Raw genomic sequence first — 23,890 nt, forward strand, 5'->3', positions numbered from 1 at the left:
CTCCATTTCTTTCCTCAGTTTAAACTGCTGAAATGGTTCCAAATGCTTGCTATCTAACTCGGTACCATATCCTATTTCATAGTCTCACCTTTTTTCCCCTTTCTTGACTCATTCCTTCCTTTTCAAATAATTTTCAAAGACATTCACAATTTGGGGTGCCTTGGTGGCTCAGTCAGTTAAGCATCCAACTCTCAATTTCTGCTGAGGTCCTGATCTCAAGGTTGTGGGATCGAGCCCTGAATTGGGCTCTCCCCTCAGCAGGGAGAATGCTTGAGATTCTCTCTTTCTGCCCTCCCTCTGTTCACACACTCGCTCTCTCTAAATAAATAAATAAAATCATTTTAAAAAAATGTATTTTAATTAATACCTATAAATATTTATAAGTTAGATATCTTATTGACAAGGTACTACATAAAATCTTTCCAGGTTGGTTTGTGTGTTATTAAAAATGCTTATTCAGTTTAGTAAGTTTTGTTGTTCTTGTCATTGGAGACTTGTTTAATAGATCTCCCAGGATGATAGCAGTATCTGTGATTAGGTAACCAACTCATGATAAAAGGAGAATTCACCTTTATATATTTACCTTATATGGTGAATTATGTTTGCTTTTCTCTCTTGTTAGAGGCTGGATAAAATAGTTTTATAGTCATAAATTTGATAAAAGCAGGTTGTCCTTTGAAATTAATTTTGGGATTCTGAAGTATTTATGGAATCCTATGTGAAATCCAAAATTTCTCTGGGAAGGTTATCTCTAGTGATAGAAGGTAATTAAGAACGATAAAATTTTATATGTAGTTTTCTTAAATATATAGACTTCCTAAAGTCAAGTCAAATTCTTAATGGGATATCAGAGTTATGCATACTACACTAGATAGAAGCTTGATTGTTAACATTATATGTGTGTGAGTGTGTTTAGATGCCACTCTTCTAAAGCAAATAAGATTTGATTGCCCCTCAAAAAAAAGTGCTTGTCTTTTTTGTCTGAAAGATCTATTGCCTTTTAATTCGGCTTACTTCAGATCATACTGTTATTAGAGTGTATCTTGGCAGCAGAAATTTTTTAATGTCTAACTACTTTGTTTTATTTGTTAGGAGCATGCAAAGTTCCCCAGGGTTTGTTGCCAATCAGAGAGGTTGGTATTCAACTTTAAACTATAAATAATTTTCAGAATTGGGCACCTGGGTGGCTCAGTTGGTTAAGCGTCTGCCTTTGTCTCATGTCTCGATCCCCAGGGTCCTGGGATTGAATCCCATGACGGGGCTCCCTGCCTAGCAGAGAATCTGCTTCTCCCTCTCCCTCTACCCCTCCCCTCTGCTCATGTTCTCTCTCCCAGGTGCACTCTCTCTCAAATAAATAAAATCTTTAAAAAAAAGTTCAGAATTACTTCAAACTCACACTATCACATGAACATTTTAATTAACAGTACATTTGTACTGAGTATATTTTTGTTTAAACTACTGCTTTTTTAAGTACAGTTCTTGTCATAGGAAATAATTTCATTTATTATAATACATAAGCATTTGAAATGCACCCTGTTTTTCTCATTGGCTCTCATGTATTCACATCTCTTTAATTCTTACTACATAGGTTTGTTTCTTAATTTGTAGAGGTATCAAAATGAATTATTACAGAAGAAATATACTCGTAGATTCATAGAGTTTGTGTGTACAGATGACCCTTGAACCATACTGCTTTGAACGGTGTGGGACCACTTATTCATTGATTTTTTTTTTTCTGTAAATACAGTACAGGAGTGTAAATATATCTTCGCTTCCTATGATTTTTCTTAATAACATTTTTCTCTACGTTATTTTAAGGATACAATACAACATACAAAGTATGTGTTAATCAGCTGTTGGTTATTGGCATGACTTCTGGTCATCAGCAGGCTATTAAGTGTTTGGGGAGCCCTAAGTTCTACTTGGATTTTCAACTGTACAAAGGGTTGGTGCTCCTAACCCCTGGGCTATTCAAAGGTCAGCTGTACTCACAAGTTTGTTTCATAGGAAATTATCACATAAACTCACTTGGTACTTTCAAAGACTCTTTTTCAATCTATAGATTTCACATGTTAAAGAGTAGGACAAGTAGACTTGTTAAAATTACCAAAGTGCTCTAACGGCTCATTTTTTTAATGCCTCATATGTTTCAGTCCGAACAAGAAGTGGAATTGCAGAAATCAAGCGACAGAGGAGACTTGCAGCTCAAGCAGCTCCTATCAATTCAGAGCTGCTGACTTTAGCGTATCTTTCAGGACAATGTACTACTACTACTACTACTACTACTACTACTCCTTCAACAGCTACACAGGTTATACGGCCACCTGGCCAGATTTCAGCTCCCTTGAGGTCAAATTTTGTAGTGGTCAACCATTCACAGTCACAAGACATTATGGCCAGTAAGTTTAAATTTTTTTTCTCTGAAATTTTGTTTTTGTCAAATTGTATAAATAGATGATATGCTTTGCTGTCTTTATACTCGTATTATAAAATTATAGCAAAAAAAAAGACAAGAGTTCATATTTCTGTGAATCTGAGAGCCAGGAATAAACTTAGAGACCATCTGGTATATCTTGCTTTTTATATTCTTGTAACACAAGAATATAAAACTAGCAAATAGCTAGTTAATGACAGATTTTCTAATTTAATAGTTAAAAGTCACGTGCCAGCTCTCTCCCTTCTTAGATCCGTCTTCTCTCTCATCTCTGCAGCTAAATTCATTACCATCCGTTACCTCCTCCCTCATTTCCATCTTTTCCAATCTCATTTACACCTCTGGGTAAAAACAGTATACACACACCATAGTATATACTTAGTTTATACTTCTTATGCTTCATTCTGCCATGTTATTTTTTGTTGAGACTGTACTGTTCTTGTACTGTATTATAAAACCTTAAGTCATAGTACATATTACTCATCTTAATATAGTTTACAGTGCCTTGCACATAGTAAAGCATTCAGTATATGCTCAGTTTAATATAAAATAATAATCATTATGTAATGATACTTATTCCATTAATTCAAGCGTAGAAAACTATTCCATGTCTTTGACATATGCTTTGTTTTCTTGATATACAGCTGGAGAGGCTTTAAATATCATTCCTGGTCCTCAGGAAAAGAAAACTCAGGCCACTGTAATGTCTCCTGCTAGACGCAAAAGGTAAATGCTTTTTGAAAGGACAAGTTTCCAATAACCATTAAAATTAAAGAATTACACCACCATATTTATGTTGTGATTAAAATAACAATGATGGATTCAGTTCCTGGGACTATTTACTATTACACTCATTCAAAAATGTATTTCTTTTTCCAAATTTTAACCTTAAAATCAGGTTATATCTTATTATGAATGACTTACCACTTTTTCATAGCAAATCTGCTTTTTCCGTAGTAGTACATAAAAATACGTCTTAAAATTGGTGGTATCTCAGATTTTTTTTTTAATGAATTTTTTTTAAATAAATAGAATACTGGCATGTCCACAAACACATATTTCAAGTCTTAAAGTCAGAAATTTTTTCCAGGGAGTCTTTGAGATCAAAGCTCTTTCTGTACTTAGCTCTCTGTCTTTGTTTGAAGGATATTTCACAAAAAAGATGATAGTTTTTGGGGATCCCTGGGTGGCTCAGCGGTTTAGCACCTGCCTTCGGCTCAGGGTGTGATCCTGGAGTCCCAGGATCGAGTCCCACATCGGGCTCCCTGTGTGGAGCCCACCTCTCCCTCTGCCTCTCTCTCTCTCTCTGTCTCTCATGAATGAATAAATAAAACCTTTAAAAAAAAAAAAAGATGATAGTTTTTTTTTTTTTTTTTTTTTTAAGATGATAGTTTTTAAACGCTTTTTCCAATTTTCTAGCTACTGTGCCATGTGTATTTTTGTTAGAGTTTCTCTGTTGGTTGTCTCTCATTTAAGCCTAACCTCAGCCTCCTTTATTTTAATAGTAAAACAACTATAACAGTATCTAACATTTATAGGAAACTTGGTCTTAAAAAAAAAAGAAAGAAAGAAACATTGGTCTTTTTATAAAGTCTCTATACAGGGGCAGCTGGGTGGCTAGTTGATTAAGCATTCCGACTCTTGATTTCAGCTCACGTCATGATCTCAAGGTCATGAGATCGAGCCCCATGACAGGCTCCTTGCTGGGCCTGCTTAAGATTCTCTCTCAGCTAAGTGAAATAAGTCAATCAGAAAAAGATAATTTTCATATGATTTCACTCATATGTGGAATTTAAGAGGCAAAACCAGAGGATCATAGGGGAAGGGAGGGAAAAATAAAACAAGACGAAATCAGAGGGAGACAAACCATAAGAGACTCTTAATCATAGAAAACAAACAGGGTTGCTGGAGGGAAGGTGTGTTGGGGACGGGGTAACTAGGTGATGGGCATTAAGGAGGGCATGTGATAGAATGAGCACTGGGTATTGTATGCAAGTGATGAATCACTGAACTCTACCTCTGAAACTAATAATACACTATATGTTAATTGAATTTAAATTTAAAAATCAATGAAGAACAAAGATACTAAAAGTTAGGATAAAATGAAAAAACAAAAAAAAAAAGATCTCTTTTTCTCTCTTTACCCCTCTCCCCACCCCTAGCTGCTAGCTTGTGCATATGCTCACTCTCAAAAAAAAAAATTTTTTTTTTTTTTTTTAATAAATTTTAGGGCATCTGGGTGGCTCAGTGGTTGAGCGTCTGCCTCTGGCTCAGGTTGTGATCCCGAGGTCCGGGGATCGAGTCCCGCTTTGGGCTCCCCTCAGGGAGCCTCGTCTCCCTCTGCTTCTATCTCTGCCTTTCTCTGTGTCTCTCATGAATAAATAAGTAAATAAAATCTGAAAGAAAGAAAAGAAAGAAAGAAGAAAGAAAGAGAAAGAAGAAAGATTTTAAAAAATAGTCTTTACACATCTTCATTGTATTCAGTTCTTTCATAAACCCAGTAACGTGGGCAGCCCTGGTGGTGCAGCAGTTTAGTGCCGCTTGCAGCCCAGGGTGTGATCCCGGAGACCTGGGATCGAGTCCCACATCGGACTCCCTGCATGGAGCGTGCTTCTCCCTCTGCCTGTATCTCTGCCTCTCTCTCTCTCTTTCTCTCTCTCTGTCTCTCTCTATCTCTCATGAATAAATAAATAAGATCAACTTCATTATTGTTTTTTAAGATTTTATCTCATTATAAAGTAGGCAGAGTCAGAACTTAACCTTGCTGCAGACCACATAGTAGTAAAGCTGAACCTCAGATTCATTTCTTATTAATGCAGATATAGTAATGCTTTTCTACTCTAGCCATTTGTTCCTACCACAGAGAGGAAAAATACCCGTTTGTCCATGATCTTAAGATTTAAACCTGTATATGTAACTACCATTGAATCTATTTTTCATACCAATTAAAAAACAAGCTTTAAAATGTGTTTCAGTGAATCTCAAAGGAAAAGTAACACTTTGTCTGGGCCTCATTCAACAATACGGAATTTCCAAGATCCAAATGCATTTGCAGTAGAAAAAGTAAGTGACCTTATTAATAAGCTTTGCAGTTTGAGATATCCTGAGTTTTAAAATGTTGGTATTTGTGTGTGTGTGTATGTGTGTGTCATTTGTGTGTTAACAGTATTTCTATAAAACTGTGTAGTGGAATTGCCTTAGGATAGAGAGTAGTAAAATTTATGAGTAGGAGACCGTCCATTTAGGTAGCATGTGCAAATGCACAAGTGAAGCAATGATACGTTTAGGAAAGTATAAATACATTTTGGTGCTGGATTATGCAACATAATAGGGCATCTTACTAGAGTCAGATGATTAAAAACCTTATATGAAAAGCTAAAGAGTTTGGAACTGTATTTTGTAATCAGTTAAGAACTGGTGAAGGATCTGTGAAAACACTTGGGAAGCATGGTATTCAAGAATTAATATGGGGGGAGACACCATAACTTTGGAGTTCCCACCTAGATTTGTTAAAACTAGCTAGCTCCCATTAACTAGAAGCTCTACCCTATTCTTTTACTAACATTGACTTTCTTTTCTAGCAAATGGTTATTGAAAATGCACGGGAAAAAATATTAAGTAACAAATCTCTTCAAGAAAAGCTTGCAGAAAACATTAATAAATTTTTGACTAGGTAAGCTATGTGTGTTGATGATGCCTAATTGTTTTCACCTAATTGAGAACTATTGTAAAAATTTTTCTTTCCATGTTACAGCGACAACAATATTGCTCAAATACCTAAGCAAACAGACAGCAACCCTACGGAACCAGAGACTTCAATTGATGAACTCCTGGGACTTCAGGTATAGGTTAGGGTGTGTGTGTAGTATATATACTTATAGTTAAAATTGATGGTATCTTGGCTTCATTTCAAAACCATTGCCAAGGAGTGCCTTCCTCGCTCAGTTAGTATAGCATGGAACTCTTGATATTGGAGTTATAAGTTCCAGCCCCATGTTGTATATAGAGATTATTTTAAAAAGAATCTTGACCCCCCAAAAAACCTATTACCAACAAAGGTATAAAATTATTTAAGATAATAATCTTCTATAGAGATTTCCTTCCTTATCCAAATGTAAATGTAACCTATTTTTGAAAGTATTAGTGAATTTTCAAATAATCAGTTTAAACTATGTGATTTAAATGGAAAAAGTAATAAGACCTCTCCAACCCATCTAAAATCTCTTAATTCTTCCACATGTCAGCAGAACACTTTACTATAGCTGTACACAGTCAGTCATGGATATCTAAGTATTTGATACTATAAGATTCATGAGTGGATGTTTGTGTGCAGTAAGCAACAATACTGTACTATGTATGTATAAATTACATTTCTTTTATATTGTTGTGGACTATGTAATAATATGAGAAAACAATGAAATTGTATGTTAAAGATATATAATGAATCCAAGTAAAATGAACAAGATACTTTTAAAAGAAAAGTTTTTCAACAACAAAAAAAAGAAAAGTTATTAATAACTAAGTAAATTATGTGAAGTTTCTGCTAAGAGAAGGAAGATGAGACTGTAGTCACTGTTGCTATTCAGTGATGGTGAAGATGGAAGAGCAAAAGCTGGTAAAGGAAGGATTTAATAATTTATCTTTAATATTCATATGTTTTTTAAAAAATAAAGATGTGTCATGTGCAAATATCTCTCCTCAAGAGCAGCTGAGATTGTGACTGTAGCACATCCTTTGACTTGGGACTCTGAGACCGTAATCAATTCTTAATGCCATGCCCACCAAATGAATTCATTATAGCAGACTTGCTTTCAGATGAACAGTAGGTAAAACCACTGAATTTTTTTGGTAGGTTCCTTCAGAATGCTTTAAAAAAATTTTGAAACAGTTTCCCATAGTGAAGTCAGTAAATGTAACAAAATATAACAAGCTTTTTAAAGCAACTTTAAGTTATCTACCAGTACTTCTTTTTAAAAACTTCTCCTGTCTTAATGTTTAACAAATGAATAATACCCTATTGTAAAATAATGTATATTTAGGGAAAGTTAAAAATTAAGATTTAAGTAACTTTTTAAAAGAACAGCAAGACACAATGCCCAACTGAGTAGTAAAAACACCAGATTCACTGAGAAGTTGTATAAATAGGTGAAGTAGGAATTTTAAAATATTTACAAGTCTTTGTGACCTTGAAATAGGCAAGATTTCTTATACTACACAAGTCACTAACTGTTTAAAAAAAAAAAAGCTTCCTTAAAATTTACAATACCTGCTTGTTAAAATCATCATTAACGGGCAGCCCCGGTGGTGCAGCGGTTTAGCGCCGCCTGCAGCCTGGGGTGTGATCCTGGAGACCCGGGATTGATTGGGCTCCCTGCATGGAGCCTGCTTCTCCCTCTGCCTGTGTCTCTGCCTCTCTCTCTCTCTCTCTCTCTCTCTCTCTCTCTCTCTGAATAAATAAATCTTTAAAAAAATAATAAAAATAAAAATAAAATAAAATCATCATTAACAAAAAAATCAAAGGTCAAACCACCAACTTGGAGAAAATATTCATAATACATGTATCTGACAAAAAAAAGATAAACCACCCATTTTAAGAAATGGATAGAACACTGAGTGTTATATGTTGGCAAATTGAATTTAAATTTTAAAAAATTAAAAATAAAATTTTTTAAAGAAAATGTGTAGAAGACTGGAACAAACAATAGAAGATAGGAATGGCCAATAAAGTCATGAAAAGATAACATTATTTGTCATTTGGGAAATGAAAAGAATACAGTAAGATACCATTTCATACTCACTACAATGGCTGAAAGTTAAAAATCGGACAGTACCAGATGTTGACAAGGATGTGAAACAACGAGAACTCTGAAAAATTGCTAATGGAAGTTATGAAATAAATACAACCTGTTTGGAAATCTGATAGTTAACAAAGTTATATATACACATATACGTTTTCTTTATGACCTGGCAGTCACTAGGTTTTTACCCAAAAGAAATAAATATGTTCACATATGTTTACCAAGAGACCTATGCAAGAGTATTCATAACAGCTTTGTCCCTAATAGACAAATAATAAAAAGAAAGCAGATGTCCTTCAACAAAAAAGGAATAAACAAATTTTGACAGTCATAAAATAGAATACTGGTGAACAATAAAAAGGAATAAGCTACTGATACACATAACAACATAGGTGAATCTCAAACATATGTTCATCAAAGAAGATAGCTAAAAGAATACATATAGTGTGCTTCCATTTGTATAAAGTTCTAAAACAGGCAACACAGATTCATACTGATAGAAATCAGAAATTGTTGCCTGAGTGAGGATGAGGGAGTCATTTGCCAAAGGGAGGAATTCTCTAGAAAAGGAAATGGTGTGTATTGGTGAGTGATTTTCTTAGGTGGTGGAAATACTTGACTTTTTTTTTTTTTTAAGATTTTGTTTTTAAGTAATCTCTACACCCAACATGGGGCTCAAACTTACAACCCTGAAATCAAGACTTGCACACTTCCACCAACCAAGATAGCCAGGCACCCCATTTTACACTTAGTGTGGTGGTTACACAGCCCTTAAAATTATCAAAGCTCTTTGAACTGTGGACTTAGGATCTGTGCATTTTATTGTATGTAAATTATACTTTTGGTTATAAAAATACTTAGAAGATTGATTTGCAGTTGCCTTTGGAAATTTATCTCAGGGTTCTTTTGATCATAATTTTTAAAGCTGAGAATAAAATGATGTACTAGAAAAATGCATTTTGTCAACATTAACTTTAATAAGAATGTATCCACCATTTCATAATTTGATTACATTGTGTTCTCAACATTTACGTTACTATAAATTTTCAAGTTCCTGGATGTAGAAATACTTATTCAAGCTCTTGGACTCCTCCTGAATCACATTTCATCAAGAATTATTGATGTTCTCTGTACATCCTCATAAAGTGAATTGGCTCTTTAACTTCAAACAGGTTTTTCTTTTCATTTTATAGCCATTTTTATAAAAAATCCTAAGTTTTTAACACTTCATGAAAGTTCCACATTTGCTCCATATGAATTTCCTGTCCCATGGGATTCAGTGTATGTCTTACCAATCTTGAATATAACATTGCAGGATAATTTTATAATAACTAAAATTGAGAATTTTAAATCTCCAACCATTAGAATTTTTTCAAAAGGAAAAAATTTTATTGTTTTTATATCTGTATAAGATGATGGATGTTAACTAAACTTACTGTGCTCATCATTTCACAGTATATGTAGGTCAAGACATTACACTGTACACCATAAGCTTTGACAGTGCTGGATGTCGAGTTTAAAAAAGAACATTTACTTTTTTTAAGTAAGTGTGCTTTTACTTAAGTTATACACAGAAACATAACTGTAGTTTCTCTGTTCATTTTATTTTAAGGTTTGGGAATATATTCACCAAAACAGTCAACTCTAAGATGTGGAATTAAGAGGCATTCACTTTCTACTTTCTAGTGTTGCTTTATTTGTTTCAATGAATGAAGTGTTGTAATCAAAAGAAATTTTCGTGGAGAGAAATAATTATTTACAAAAAATGAGAGCTATCGTATGCCCTCCAATTATTTTGCTGGTATTTATACTGATTCACTTAGGATCACTCTTTTCTTTGCAGAGTGAAATCCATATGTCTGAGGAAGCTATACAGGATATATTAGAACAAACAGAATCAGATCCAGCATTTCAGGCCCTCTTTGATCTCTTTGACTATGGTAAGTAGACCATTTCTTTCAAGGCAGTTAAAAGAAAAAAGTTTCAATTTATTTGGCAGTTTAATCAGATCGAAGCAACATGCCCAGAGCATCTGAAAAAAATGTCCTGTTTTCATCAGAGCAAACGTACGGCTATGAAAAGGGGGGGCTGGTTTTTTTTTTTAACTAGCTATAAAAATGGAGAACCTTTTTTATTTTTTGTGGGTGTTTTTGCCAATCAACACAAAATACACATACATTATACTGAACACATTTGGATAATACTAAAGGAATACAGGAAATTGGCCATTGCCCTCAATTTTATGATCGTATGCAGTAGTTCTGAAAGTGGTGTTGTCTGCAAACCAGCGTACGTTATCTGAGAACATGTTAAAAATGCAAAATCTTGGGCTCTCCGGGTGATTCTGGTATAGGCTAAAGTTTAAGAACTAATTGTCTTTTGGAAAAAACTTTGATTTTGTAATGATATACAAGGCAAGATGTTAAAAACATCCAGAAGACCATAATTTTAACATAAAGTTTAACATTTGCTTGATCACTGTCAGGCTGTATTAACTGTATTAACTGATGCTTATTGTTATTTTGATCATTTAACCAACTGTTTCCCTGTTCCCTTTTTAACAGGTAAATCAAAGAATAATAAAAATATATCACAAGGTATTTCCAGTCAGCATCTGGAAACCAATTCCAGTGTAGTCTTAGCAGATGAAACTACTCTAGCAGTTAAAGGTTCTTTTGAAACAGAACTGTCTGGTAAGAATTTGGTTTTGTTAATATTCAATCCAAATCCTAATATCAGTCTCAAAATTTCAAAGGCAGAAAATATTGTTTAATTTGAAAGTTCAAATTACCACATAGGGTTTGTTTGGTTTTGTTTGGTTTTTAAGTTTTTTCATTAAAGAAAAAATTCCAAGCCTTCTATTAATTTAATTAAAAGGTGAATTTTTAGTACTCATTCTTTCATGATGCAATAGATTGTTGACACAATGTAGTATTAATAGTGCCCAGTTTGACAAAAATCTATTAACGTTTAACATAATTTTTTTTGTGGCACAAATCCAAATCCCTACTATGTAAGGCTGGTATGTGGTATTAGTCACTCAGCCTGGTAAGCTCAGCATCTATATCTCAATTATTCAGAAGAAATTATATACTGTAATGATAGGCTTGCAGTACGGGTTGTGTTTATTACTAAGTCAGTTTTTACATTTCTGCCTCCCATACCAATGAGGTAGCAGTGGATGACCAATATGGGACATAATTGACTCACAGTAACTACTTACTGACAGAGGGAGGGCAGTGAATGTGTTCATCTTATATCCTTTACATATTAGTTTTTTTAATTTTGTAAACCATAATACTTAATGCAGAAGTACACAATAAAAATATGCATAGCTCATTGAAATATAGCTAAGCAAATATCCTGTATAACCATCTCCCAAGTCAAAAAATAGAACACTGCCAGAACCATGAAAAGCTCTCGTCCTATCCCTTCCCAGCACTATACCCTCCATCTCTTTCCCTCAAAGGTAACCATTTATACTTGCATCTCACATGTGCTAAACTTGATGCCATTTTAGTACCACCTTTATATGTTCTGTTACTAACAAGCTGTGCCAAAATAATCTTTTCTGCTGTCTTCTTAAATGCCATTACCCTTCCAACTTTAGCATCATGTCTTCCAAAAACTAGTTTTAGAATATCTCAGGCTACATTCCCACTTTAAATCCTCTGCCTACACCCAAACCCAATCTTCTGATTCTTAAACTGGATTGTAGTGGTATTTTGTTTGGAAGATAATGCTTCAGTTAAGAACTCTACTATGTACAGAATAAAACTTGAAATCTCATTCTCAGTCTTAGCACTTCACTGAAACAGACTACACCTCAGTGCACATGGCATGGGTGTGATTTCTTCCCATCTCCCCACAGTATGATTTAAATGTGCTCTGAACCAAAGATGATTTTACCATTGTCATGTTAACAGAATCCTAGATGACAGACATTTTTCCAGATTTTTCCCTGTATTTTTCATATTATCAGTGTTCTCTGTCGTACACTGGGAGTGCTCTGTAGGTCAGTGCCGTGTTTCTGAAATGTCCTTTCTTATTCCAGCTATTGCAGTTCATTTGTTTTTCCAAGATCCCCTCTGATAATAGCCTCTCTGTGACACATAGTCACATCCATTAGGCAGAAAGTAGTGGCTTTTGCTCCTGTACTATTACAGTTTTTACAAGTTTTGTCATCTCTTTCTATGTCTGCTTCCCTTACTAGACTGATCTCCCCAAAGGCAGAGACTAGGTCATTCATCTTTGTATCCCAACACTAATGTGGTTGGTCTTTAATAAGTGTATATTGAAGATTCCAGATAGTAGACAGTAACATCAGGGGTTGATCATACAAAATGTACTTGCCTCATTTCACCTTGAAGAATATATCAAATAAAATAAGGTCAACAGGGACGTCTGAGTGGCTCAGTGGTTGAGCGTCTGTCTGCCTTAGGCTCAGGGTCGTGATCCTGGGGTCTTGGGATCGAGTCCCTCAGGAGCCTTCCTATGTCTCTGCCTCTCTGTCTGTGTCTCTTATGGATAAATAAATAAAATCTTATTAAAGAAAGAAAGTCAACAGAAATGGTACAAGTTGAAAAGCCAGCTATTTGGGGGGAAAATAAAAACAGCACATGTGGCACCAGGGTTTTTTACATACTGATAAACATTAGATGTTCTTAAAGCTATATACTTTTTCCTTCTTTGCATCATTTGTTTTCTAAGAGTTTTGAAAAACAATTTGGCACTTGTTTGAAAAGGCATCAGTAATTTTAAAAAAGAAAAAAGTAACTGTAAAGTTTAATACTCACAAAATGGGAGATAAACAGTTTTTCAAACTTCCACTTAACAGTGTGTCAAAGATTAGTTACTTCCTTGGCAAAACAGGTTTTATAGTAAACATGACTCCCTCAGAAACCAGTATGTACTCATCATTTCTTTTTTTTTTTTTTTTTTTTTTTTTTTGTACTCATCATTTCTACCATCTTTCTGTTTTGTAGGTGATCAGTCTGGGCAGCCCTCATTTTGTGCATCCTATCAAAATGAAGACCCCTCAAATGCTTTGAAGAATAGCAGCCACCATGATGAGCTTCGACAGGAAGCCCAGGAGCACTTTTCTCAGATAGGCTCTAGCATCCAGAAAAAGGCATTTAAAACAGTTGCACCTAATGGACAGAAGTGTAACCTTGACATTGCCTTTGAATCTGTGCCTCATTTAAATGACTTTAACCAAAGAGTAAATTCTGATGCTGAATGTAATCAACGTTGTGCTGAATTATACACACATCAGATGTCCACTGAAGGTGCCATGGCAATGGAAGTTGGAAAGAATTCTCTGTTGACGGATGTATCGCATGAGTCTCCCTTACAGCCTGATGAGTCTGGTATACCAATAACATCATTTGTTCCCCTTGGTGGTGAAACTAACAGTGAAAACTTAATTCTCTCTGGGAAGAGTTCTCAGCTTTTATCCCAAAATATTCCATTAAGTGGAAATACATCTAAAACCAATCAGTTTTGTGAAAGCTCTAACAACACAGCAAGACTTAAAACCAATCTCCCTGGTTCTAAGTCACCAGACCCTGGAGAAATGCAGAGTAAAACTGAGATTCACAGCATGCTGCCAGTTGCATCACAACAACATGCAGACTGCCAAGATAATTCTTCACTTCAAAGTAAAACATTACCTGTGTCAGTTGAAAGTTCAAGTTTAACTGTACCTGAACAAGTAGACATTCGTCTTGAAAATTCAGTGTCTTCGGTTAAACAACCATCTGATGATTCATCAACTCCCAAGTTAAAACCTACAGAAAAACAGGAAACTCAGCCCTTCAAGTCTGAGAAAGTTGCCATCGATTCACACGAACCTTCAACTTTAAAAGAAGATGGAGATAGTATTTTTCTGAATTTAGGTGAAAGTGGTAACCATGGGGATGTTACAGTGATTGCTCCAGAAGGTAATCCTGTGGAAGATAAGCATTCTCTTCCTTCAGAATCTGTGTGTTCTTCAGTGGGAGATTCTCAGCCTGAGTCCCAAAATACTAGTGATAAACCTGCTGTGGACAACTCGGCAGACATAGATGCATCAAATATTGTTTCTCTCAAAATTATTATTAGTGATGATCCATTTGTTTCCTCAGATACTGAACTAAACAGTGCAGTTTCTAGTATCAGTGGGGAAAACTTGCCAACTATAATATTGTCCTCTCCTACCAAGTCGCCTTCCAAAAATGCAGAATTAGTTAAATGCCTGTCTCCAGAAGAAACTGCATGTGCTGTCACATCTGCTGAAAGATTAGGGGATTCAGCATCAGTGGAACAGAGCCTTTTGGCCCTCAAACCTGAAGACTCTGTCATAAACAACACTCAGAATGAAGGCAGCGTCACTTTTTCAGCCAGTGTTACACCATGTGTTTCCAAGGATGGGGGCTACATACAGTTGATGCCAGCTACAAGCACGACTTTTGGCAATTCAAATAACATTCTCATAGCTACCTGTGTGACTGATCCAACAGCCTTAGGAACAACTGTAAGTCAGTCTAATGTGGTGGTGTTGCCTGGAAATTCTGCCCCTGTGAGTGCTCAGCCTCCCCTGCCCCAGTTACAGACACCACCAAGGTCAAACAGTGTGTTCACTATCAACCAGACTGTGTCACCCAGCTTTTCACAAGGTAACTAAGAACATAATATAAAATTCATTTCTTTGGAATGGCATCTCATTGCTCTTGTGTGTGCAGTTATTGACTAGGAGGAATTAAATCATGGATAGATAGTGTGAGAAAAGACTGAAATTTGTGATTATACCTTCTCTTTTCTCTCCCTAATTAATTTGGTCATACCTTCTTTAAATCTACTGATGAGTTATGAAATTCAAATACTGATGAGTTATGAAATTCTCAGTGATTCTTGAAGATGAACCTAATGATACGTTCATCTGCCTTTCCTTATATATTGGCTCCCAAGCTCCTTTCCCCCCACTTTTTAAAAAATATTATAGGTATATAATAAAAATCTGAATAAATACACACAATTAATTGGTAAGCCTGATGGATCTGCTTGAAGTGCTGGTTGAGAATTAGTAGAGGATGTGGGACTTGAGCTAAAGGTCAGAGAATGAACTAGCAGTTGGAGCGAAGGGAGGGAGTTGCCGAGTGTGGGTAGGTAGGTATTCGAGAGATTGAGGTGAGTGTCCATCTGACAGGAACAGTTAATGAGTGTCAGGAAAAGTCTGATTTAGGGCAGCCCCGGTGGCGCAGTGGTTTGGCACTGCCTGCAGCCTGGGGTGTGATCCTGGAGACCTGGGATCGAATCCCACATCGGGCTCCCTGCATGGAGCCTGCTTCTCCCTCTCCCTCTGCCTGTGTCTCTGCCTGTGTCTCTGCCTCTCTCTCTGTGTCTATGAATAAATAAATAAAATCTTTAAAAAAAGAAAAGCCTGATTTATGGGCAGTCATAAAATAGGATAGCCATAGGCTATAGATACTGTTGACTTCACCATCAAGTTTCTAATCAATTTTACTATTCCATCTAGCAGAATCAACATATAACATATAATCATATAATGTAATCTCCTGACTGTGAAGTCTTAATGCTTGCTCACGATATTTACCTTGAACAAATGCTATAAGATTACTTCAGATTGACTTTCTCTTAATTTGTTAGCTTTGCCCTTCTTCATAAAGTTTTCTGAGCATAAGATTCTAAGGTAAAGGGACTATAATTTTAGAGAATTTATTTTAAATAAATCAGAATTATTTCGGAGTCTTTTTTTATGAGATAGAATCTTACTGAGATTTTTTTTTTTTAAAGGATCTGCCATCATAATTGCTTCTCCTGTCCAACCTGTACTCCAAGGAATGGTGGGAATGATCCCTGTATCTGTGGTTGGACAGAACGGAAATACCTTCCCTGCCCCTCCTCAACAGGTAAAATTTCTGAACTGAAAATGGTGCAGTGACTTTTCAAACATAGTATAATTAATGGCTGCTTCTCTTCTAGGTCCTTCATATGCCTTTGGCAGCACCTGTATGCAGAAGTATCCCTCAATTCCCCATCCCTCCAAAATCTCAGAAGACTCAGGGACAAAGAAACAAGCCCTGTACAGGTACACTATTAAGTTCATTAATGTCAGTTTTATGTCTATATACTCATTTGTTTGCAGCAGTGCCACAGTATTTTCTTTTTGAATACCTGTTTGATTCCTAACAGGTGATTTCCAACCTTTGCTTAAAGTTGTTTTTTTCTTGGTAATTTAAATGAAAAGGCAAATGGGCAAAATAGAGTTCAGAAAGAAACCATATACTTATGAGAATTATTATGTGGTGGACGTAGCATCAGAAGTCAGGATAGGGAGGATCATTTAATAAATTTATTAGTTATTATATGTATTATAGGGAAAAAAAATTGATCCCTTCCTCATACGATATGCAAAGGTAAACTCGAAGATGATTAAAGACCTAAAAGAGTAAAGCAATATAATTAAACAATAAAAGAATGTAAGAGAATAACTTAGTGACAACAATGGTAAAAGGATTGCTTTTAAAAAATGAAAAAAAAACACATAAGTGGGAAAAGTTCATACCACTGACTATTCCAAAATTAAAGATTTCTGTTCCGACTAAAGACACTATATACAAAATAACACTAAATCTTCACTTAGGGGTTGCTCAGATTCCTGCCTCTGACTTCTCTATCTTCATGGATGACAAAATGCCCACATCGTCAACCTTCCCAACACCTCAGCCCTCAGAATTCTTGGACCTCTTCTAAGTCTTGATCTTCATGTCAACTAACCTCTCCCATACCTTCACCTTTAATATTTCCTTCCTTTTAGACCTTTGCAGTTTTTAAAGGCCAATAGCCCGTCCCAAAATACTCTCATTCCCAAACAGTGACTCTCTTCAACCAGTGAGGACTCCTCTTACTCAGATCCTCACTTTTCACCTGAACCTCTGTTTCCCTCCTGGATTCCCTTCTTTCTCTATCCAGGCTAGACCCACAAGGCACCACCTCAGCCACTCTTCCCAATGTGCACATTCTTCTACCATCCTGGTTTGCCTTCCAGCCTTAGATCTGTCCTAACATCCCTCTCTGCCTTTGTACCTGGGCTTTTCAGATTGCTCTAGAAGTGGAGCTGTTCACTACCACTTAAAAATTTCTCACCCTTACTACCACTTAGCAGTTATTTCAGATGTCTTCCTATCTTTCTTTCCCGTTCCCCCTTCCAACTCTGCCAGACTTGCACAACTCTTCTTATATCTGCCCAGTCCCCACCCTCCTCACTCTAGGCCAGTGATCTTCTCTCTCACCTGATCAATAAATAGGAAACTCCATTTTCTCGCATCACTCCCATTTGGTGTGTACCTGTTCTACGTCCAGAATCATTCTTTCCATTCTTTTCTTACAGAAATAACTCCCTCATTCTTTCTATGGTTAGTGCAGTCTACCTGCATCTTCTGTCTTCATTATATCCTAAATTTTTCTTGTTGGGATCCTTCCCTCTCTGGCTCTAAAGTTCATTGGGTTCATCTCGTCTGCCAACCCTTCATCCCCAACGCCTCCTGTCTTTCTGCATCCACATTATTGTTTTTTCTCCCGTTTCCACTAGAACTGTTTAAACTGAGATCATCGGTGACTCTGAGGTTTTCATTCTGGCCTTATTTCCCTCCAGCAGTTGACACTATTGGTGGCTTCTGGACCCAAAATAAATGATTGCACTCCAGCTTTCCTGACTCTGCCTAACTCAGAATCTTCAGATTCTCATATCTTCCTCCTCAAAGACCTTCTCTGCCTGCTTTTCTCCTCCTTGGTTGATGTCATCACTTGGTCCTCTTTGGCCCTTTGTGTGAATGCCCATCACTGTCTCCAAGGCCCTTGCTCTCTTATCTGGAATATTTACAGCCACCTAAAGAGAACTTCTGATGGCAGTTTTCTTTCTTCTCTAGTCCATCTTTCTACTCTACTGCCAGAGTGACTTTCTAAAGTATGTCTATTTATACATCTTCCCTATTTAAAACCGAAGGATTCTCTCTGAAACTTTTTGCATAATGCACAAGGTCCTTCATGATCTCCTCTGTGCCTTTCTCTCCAGCTTGGTATCTTGCTGCTCTCCCACATAAATTCCTAAGTCCATGAAAATTAAAATATGGATATTAAAAGTCCAGAGCTGGTGCTCTGCCTGACATAGGCTTGCAAACATGACAGTTAAATGGGCAGAATATCATAATAGTCGTATCTGGATTTAGATCCAGAGGGGATGGATGACCCCTGGGTGTACCTGGGGAGTACCCCTAGGTGCTATGTTGAACATTGTAATTCATGGAGCCAGAGACTAGATTCATAGTATTTGCCTGAAATTGAAGCAAGTCATTTGCTCCATGTCTGCATTTCCTCCGCAAAATGGATGAGTAACCATCTTGTCTTGTATATAAAATTAGAAGCTGCTTTTTAAACCCAGTATATGAGAATACTTTGTACATTGGTTGTCATTTAAAATTTTTCTCATGATGTGTGATACTGTGGTCTGTTCCGTTTTCTTTCAGAATTATATACTCTCTCGCAGGAATGTTTTTCTCTTCTAATTATTTCATTTATAATTCCAGGAAAGCAGGTAAATAATTTGGTGGATTCACCTAGTCATTTAGTTGGATGTCATACACAAAGGTGAGCATAAAAGTAGTTTCCATCGTAGATTTTTTGAATGTTCAGATTAAAAACATAAAGGATGTCTTCATGTTGCTAGAAAATATTTATTTGCAGAACTGAAGTGTTTGACAAGAGTTTCTCTATGTTGCTAAATTTTATTTATTTATTTTGCAGAACTGAAGTATCTGACAAGAATATGGCCACTGATCTTGGGAAAAAATTGGAAGAAATGACAGTTCCCTTCTCATTAGAGAGTATAGTTCCAACTAGCAAACCGTTTGAAAGCCACAGACGTGTGCTCTGTTTTGATAGCACTGCTCCTCCTGTGGCAATTACACAGGGCACACACCATAAGGTGGTGTCTCAAAACAAAGAAAGAAATGACATTTCATTTCCTAATCTTGAGTCACCCATTGTGTCCTCCACCTTAAAGCCCCCTTCTACTAATGCTCTCAAAAGGGAGAGAGAGAGACCTCCCTTGCCTAAGATTTTATCTAAATCAGAAACTGCCAATAGCCGACATACCACCATAAAAGAAACCCAGTCAGAAAAGAAGGTTTCACCCACAGAAACTGTACTTGAATCTTTCCATAAAGCAACAGCTAATAAGGAGAATGAATTATGCAGCGATGTTGAAAGGCAGAAAAATCCAGAAACTTCAAAACTGTCAAATGGGCAGCAAAATGGGGGTTTACGGAATGAGAAAACCGTAGTAGCTTCACTGCAAGAACTAACCAAAAAACAAGGCACGTCCTCAAATAGTAAAAATGTCATTGCAGTAGGTTCAGCTGTGAAGGATCCAAAACAAGAACAAAGTAAATGTGCCAGTTCTCTGATAACCCCACTAACCAAACATAGTACAGAAATGCTACCGGATGGTCAGTGGCACAGCCCTGTAAATAGGCTCCCCGATAGCTCTGATTTACCTGTGCCCCGGACATCTGGCTCAGGGGCAGGGGACAGACCAAAAGAAGACCCTAGAGATGGTATCAAGGTCCCCTCTAGTAGACGTTTTGGTGAAGACAGTAGCACGCCCAAGGTAACCGTCCCTCCTGTCAACCCAGACTTGCCTGCCTGCAGCCCTGCCAGTGAGACAGGGAGTGAGAACAGTGTAAGCATGGCTGCCCACACCTTAATGATTCTCTCCAGAGCAGCCATCTCCAGGACAGCTTCGACAACTCCTCTCAAAGACAATACACAGCAATTCAGAGCATCATCAAGGAGCACCACAAAAAAGCGGAAAATTGAGGAATTAGATGAACGTGAACGAACCTCTCGTACTTCTAATAAAAATCTTGCAAATTCATCACTCCCAATGAAAAAGAAGAAAATTAAGGCAAGTTTGAAAGTCTTAATTTCAAAACCACACCTTTGCCCTTCCTTCAGTGCTCACATTAGAGATCTCAGCATTTTTGCCACAGCTACCTAACCGAACACTCTGGTCAAAACAGCTTTGAGTCTTGCTTAACAAAATATATTCTGTAGCAGTGTGTCTCAGCCAGTGTGGTGCTCAGAATTTGTCTAGGTGAAATGAAGCTTTTGCAGAACAATTGCTAAGGCATTTATTGATGAACCTCTTTCTTGAGGAAAGGAGGTTTTTGTTTCTCTTGTGGTAGGACCCAAGTTTTTTGGGAGAATGACATAAGGCATGAAAGATTGGGAAGCCACTCCCATGTGTGGAATTAACAAGTAAAAAACAACTTTGCAACTCCTACCTCTTGGGTTTTTTTTCACATGTCCTGGCATCTCTTCCATTGGCTCTTACAGACTTTAATATGTTGGAGCATTGTAAAAATTAAATTTACCTGTTTTTTTCTTTGGGCAGAGTTATCTGTAGCAAGGCAATGCAGGGATAGCTTTGATAACCAAAACCCCTTTTCCCTAAACCTGTTTAGCCACTTAGTAAGTGAACTGAATAGAAAGATGTTTAAAAGGTTTTATAGCAAGTACAGTGTCAGGGAAAGAATCATGGTTTTGATGCCATGCAAGCCTGGGTTTGAATCCCGCATCTCCTGCTCATGGTTCTGATTGTAGGTAAGCCCAGAGCTTCTGGGGCTCAGCTGCATCCCTTGACATGAGACTACCACACTTCTAACCTGTTGGCTGGGAGGACTAACTGTAGTGTTCGTAGGACACCCGGAGTGTGCTAAGTGTTTGGAACTTGAACAGTACCTGAAAAAAACTTAGGAAAAGCTGCAGTTAGGAAAGCTGCTAAGGCTGGTGGTTTGGTGATTAATGACCACCTTCATAGAAAGCATGGTCTGTCTTATCTCAACATCCACAAACTCTGGGTTTATTTAATGTCTTTCACCCTAAACTAATGTTAAAGTACTTCTGAAGTATAATTTATTAACTTTGAATTTATAAAATGTGTTTCTACTCACTGTATAACTAAAAATTCCAACCAGCTAAAAGTTTTGGCAAAATTTTAGTAGTATAGGAAGAAGCTGTTATAAGGTTCTAAGTGAAAGTTTTTGGCCTTGTTTGAGTTCAATATGTTAACTTAGGTTTATTTTTTCTTTTTTTTTCTTTTCTTTTCTTTTTTTATTTCTTTTCTTTTTTATTTCTTTTCTTTTTCTTCTTTTTTCTTTATTCTTTTTTTCTTTTCTTTTTTTTTTTTTTTTTTTTTTTTTTTTTTTTTGACAGAAAAAGAAGCTACCCAGTTCATTTCCAGCTGGAATGGATGTGGACAAATTTTTGTTATCATTGCATTATGATGAGTAAACATTCTGAACATATAAGAACAGTAGCTGTTTAAAACTCGTATCCCTTAAACTATGAGTGTAGGGAATGAGATATTGACAGAACCTGAAAGCATGACCTGCACTTTCCTTGTACTGAAATTTCACTTTATATCTGAATCATGCTGTTTCTGAAACAGCTTCCTAGTTTGTAAATAGATTTACCTGGTATATTTTTTATTTTGGAAAAAACATTTGCAGAAATGTAAGTAAAGCCAATCTGCAAAACTGTATAGCTCTGACAATTATGTGTTGTAAATATTGTATAAATCTTGTTGAAATAGAGGTTAAATCAACTTAGTGTTCTTTACATTGTGTTTTTTGACTTCTTGTGATCCCTAACTCTAAGGCTTATTCATCTGGAATAGTTTCTCACTTTTTGGGGAGGGAAATGATGCTTTTCCTTATAAAAATTGCCTTCAGTAACTGCCCTCAATAGACCTATAAAAACCACAAAGTAGTACAAAGGTGATGACAACCCCATCTGGTGGTGAAGCTGGATCAGAAATGAACAATTTAGGTTTTTTCCTAGAGTGAATACTTAATACCCCTTCTTATAATTGCAGTAAAGATTATATTCCTGAAAATTTACACTTTAATGTGGTTTTTTTGGTCATTCTGGTCTCTTTGTTTTAAAGAGCGAATTTTGTAAACCATTTTTGAGTGTTCTGATCTTTTGTTTATAACTTTTAGGACCTTTTACAGAACTTTAATTGTTTAGGTGATTGAGCCATACAAAGTTTGTTTATGTAGTAGTTGAAATTTCTTGGTATGTATACACTTTTCCCTGTATACTGGGGATTTGAAGAATTGCACTAATTCATAGAATTTCATACATAGTAGTGACCAGTGCACATTTAATTTAAATCTTGTATTCTTTGTTAAAGCTTGTGTGGAAGATTATCTTCTGGTGTCCTTTTTAGAAAGCCATGTCCATCATAAGATGTAAAAAGAGAAATCATAGTTTATATTTTCATTTAGTTTCTCCTAAAGTGGGCTATGTTAAGTAACTGTATCTATACTTGGATATACTGCATTGTCTCTGTGCCCCCTAAAGGTCCTATGGGAGAATGAAAGAGGTGCCTTCTCTGTATCAGATACACACATCAGTTAAGTTGAAGAATTGGTTTAAATCTTTAAATGAGAACAGAAATTATCATTAATATCTAACCAATTGTGCCTAGATTAAAGTGTATTCTATTAAGTGCTTTCTGTTTGGTTAAATATTAGTATATCAAGGTTTTTTTCCACAGGTGTATATGTTGTTAAAGGGTCATTTCCCTCAGCCTTTTTTTTTTTTTTAAATACTGGGCATTTAAAAAACTAAATCCATTCTCTTCCTGTTTCTCAGTGTGGAAATCACGTCATAATTGCTGAACCTTACTACAGAAATATGTGTTGTTAAAAATTTCTATGATATTGCGGTGGCCTATTCCTAAGGAACTACATATCATACATTTAATGTTTATTTAACTCAGCTTGATACTGTACTACAGTTAGGTTTGAATAAATATTTTCACTAACTGCAAAAGTTTGAATTACTTTATATTGGAAATCATTCTCATGTAGATACCTTCATTAAATTTCTTTGTATGTTACCTTATCAGAAGTTCACATAGTGTTGGAAAACAGATTTTCTTCTCATTCAATTAATATGTGCTAAGTACTAAGAAGTCATATACAAAGTAAGTTCACTTTATTCAAGATTCTTAGGTCACTAGCCCAGAGCCACTCAATACAGTCCAAAACAACTTGTATACTTGCAGCTTTCATTCATGTTCAAGAGCAAATCCATAATCCCCTTTTACCTTATAAGTTCAAATGTCCTGGACATAATTGTAGTGTATACTCGGTAACGTATTCTAACCACCAGATGCCTGGTGACTGCATTTCAGGGTCAGAGTATTTACATCATAAACAGCTTGTGGCTGCTTTTAAAACTACATGTCAGGATCCACTCTTTGTCTTGGACATTATTTAGTGGTGAATGCCTTCAAGGTGTCAAATCTGGGAATTCTTGTAATTAAAATATTTGATTATTTTAGCCCTGAGTATTGTTGAAACCTTTCAGTAGTATATTGAAATGGTACATGAGAAAAGCATCCATCAGTACTCAGCCGAAGGCTAGATGTCATGACTCTTAAGAAGGAAAAGTAAGATTCAAGCTCCGATATAGAGTAATTGCAGATGCTTGTTATTATGTATTATGTGTTCTTTATTTCTCAGGCCACCATCTTTTGACCACTTTGACTTCTTGAAATTCTATCTTAGGTTTTGACTTTATTATT

General features: G+C 36.1%; 1 protein-coding gene across 9 annotated transcripts in view; it reads left to right on the top strand.

The window, feature by feature from the left end:
• NPAT (nuclear protein, coactivator of histone transcription) overlaps positions 1 to 23,890 on the top strand; it is a 75,711-nt gene that overhangs the window by 27,684 nt on the left and 24,137 nt on the right. For 7 of the 9 annotated variants that reach the window (XR_005359331.1, XR_005359329.1, XR_005359330.1 and 4 more), the window contains exons 5-17: positions 1,093 to 1,133; positions 2,154 to 2,399; positions 3,079 to 3,160; positions 5,410 to 5,497; positions 6,016 to 6,107; positions 6,189 to 6,276; positions 10,076 to 10,172; positions 10,797 to 10,925; positions 13,218 to 14,888; positions 16,027 to 16,142; positions 16,216 to 16,321; positions 18,759 to 18,879; positions 19,036 to 20,197. Coding sequence is in view for 2 of the 9 variants with exons in the window: in XM_038536281.1 (XP_038392209.1) it covers positions 1,093 to 1,133; positions 2,154 to 2,399; positions 3,079 to 3,160; positions 5,410 to 5,497; positions 6,016 to 6,107; positions 6,189 to 6,276; positions 10,076 to 10,172; positions 10,797 to 10,925; positions 13,218 to 14,888; positions 16,027 to 16,142; positions 16,216 to 16,321; positions 18,759 to 18,879; positions 19,036 to 20,197; positions 21,508 to 21,585 (4,117 nt within the window). In the remaining 7 variants the exon portion in view is untranslated. Of the gene's footprint in view, positions 1 to 1,092; positions 1,134 to 2,153; positions 2,400 to 3,078; positions 3,161 to 5,409; positions 5,498 to 6,015; positions 6,108 to 6,188; positions 6,277 to 10,075; positions 10,173 to 10,796; positions 10,926 to 13,217; positions 14,889 to 16,026; positions 16,143 to 16,215; positions 16,322 to 18,758; positions 18,880 to 19,035; positions 20,198 to 21,507; positions 23,134 to 23,890 lie in introns of those variants that run through there. The other 2 variants (XM_038536281.1, XM_038536282.1) reach the window with 2 other exon arrangements.

The sequence above is a fragment of the Canis lupus genome, chromosome 5 (genome assembly GCF_011100685.1).
Source record: "Canis lupus familiaris isolate Mischka breed German Shepherd chromosome 5, alternate assembly UU_Cfam_GSD_1.0, whole genome shotgun sequence".
Taxonomy (NCBI): domain Eukaryota; kingdom Metazoa; phylum Chordata; class Mammalia; order Carnivora; family Canidae; genus Canis; species Canis lupus.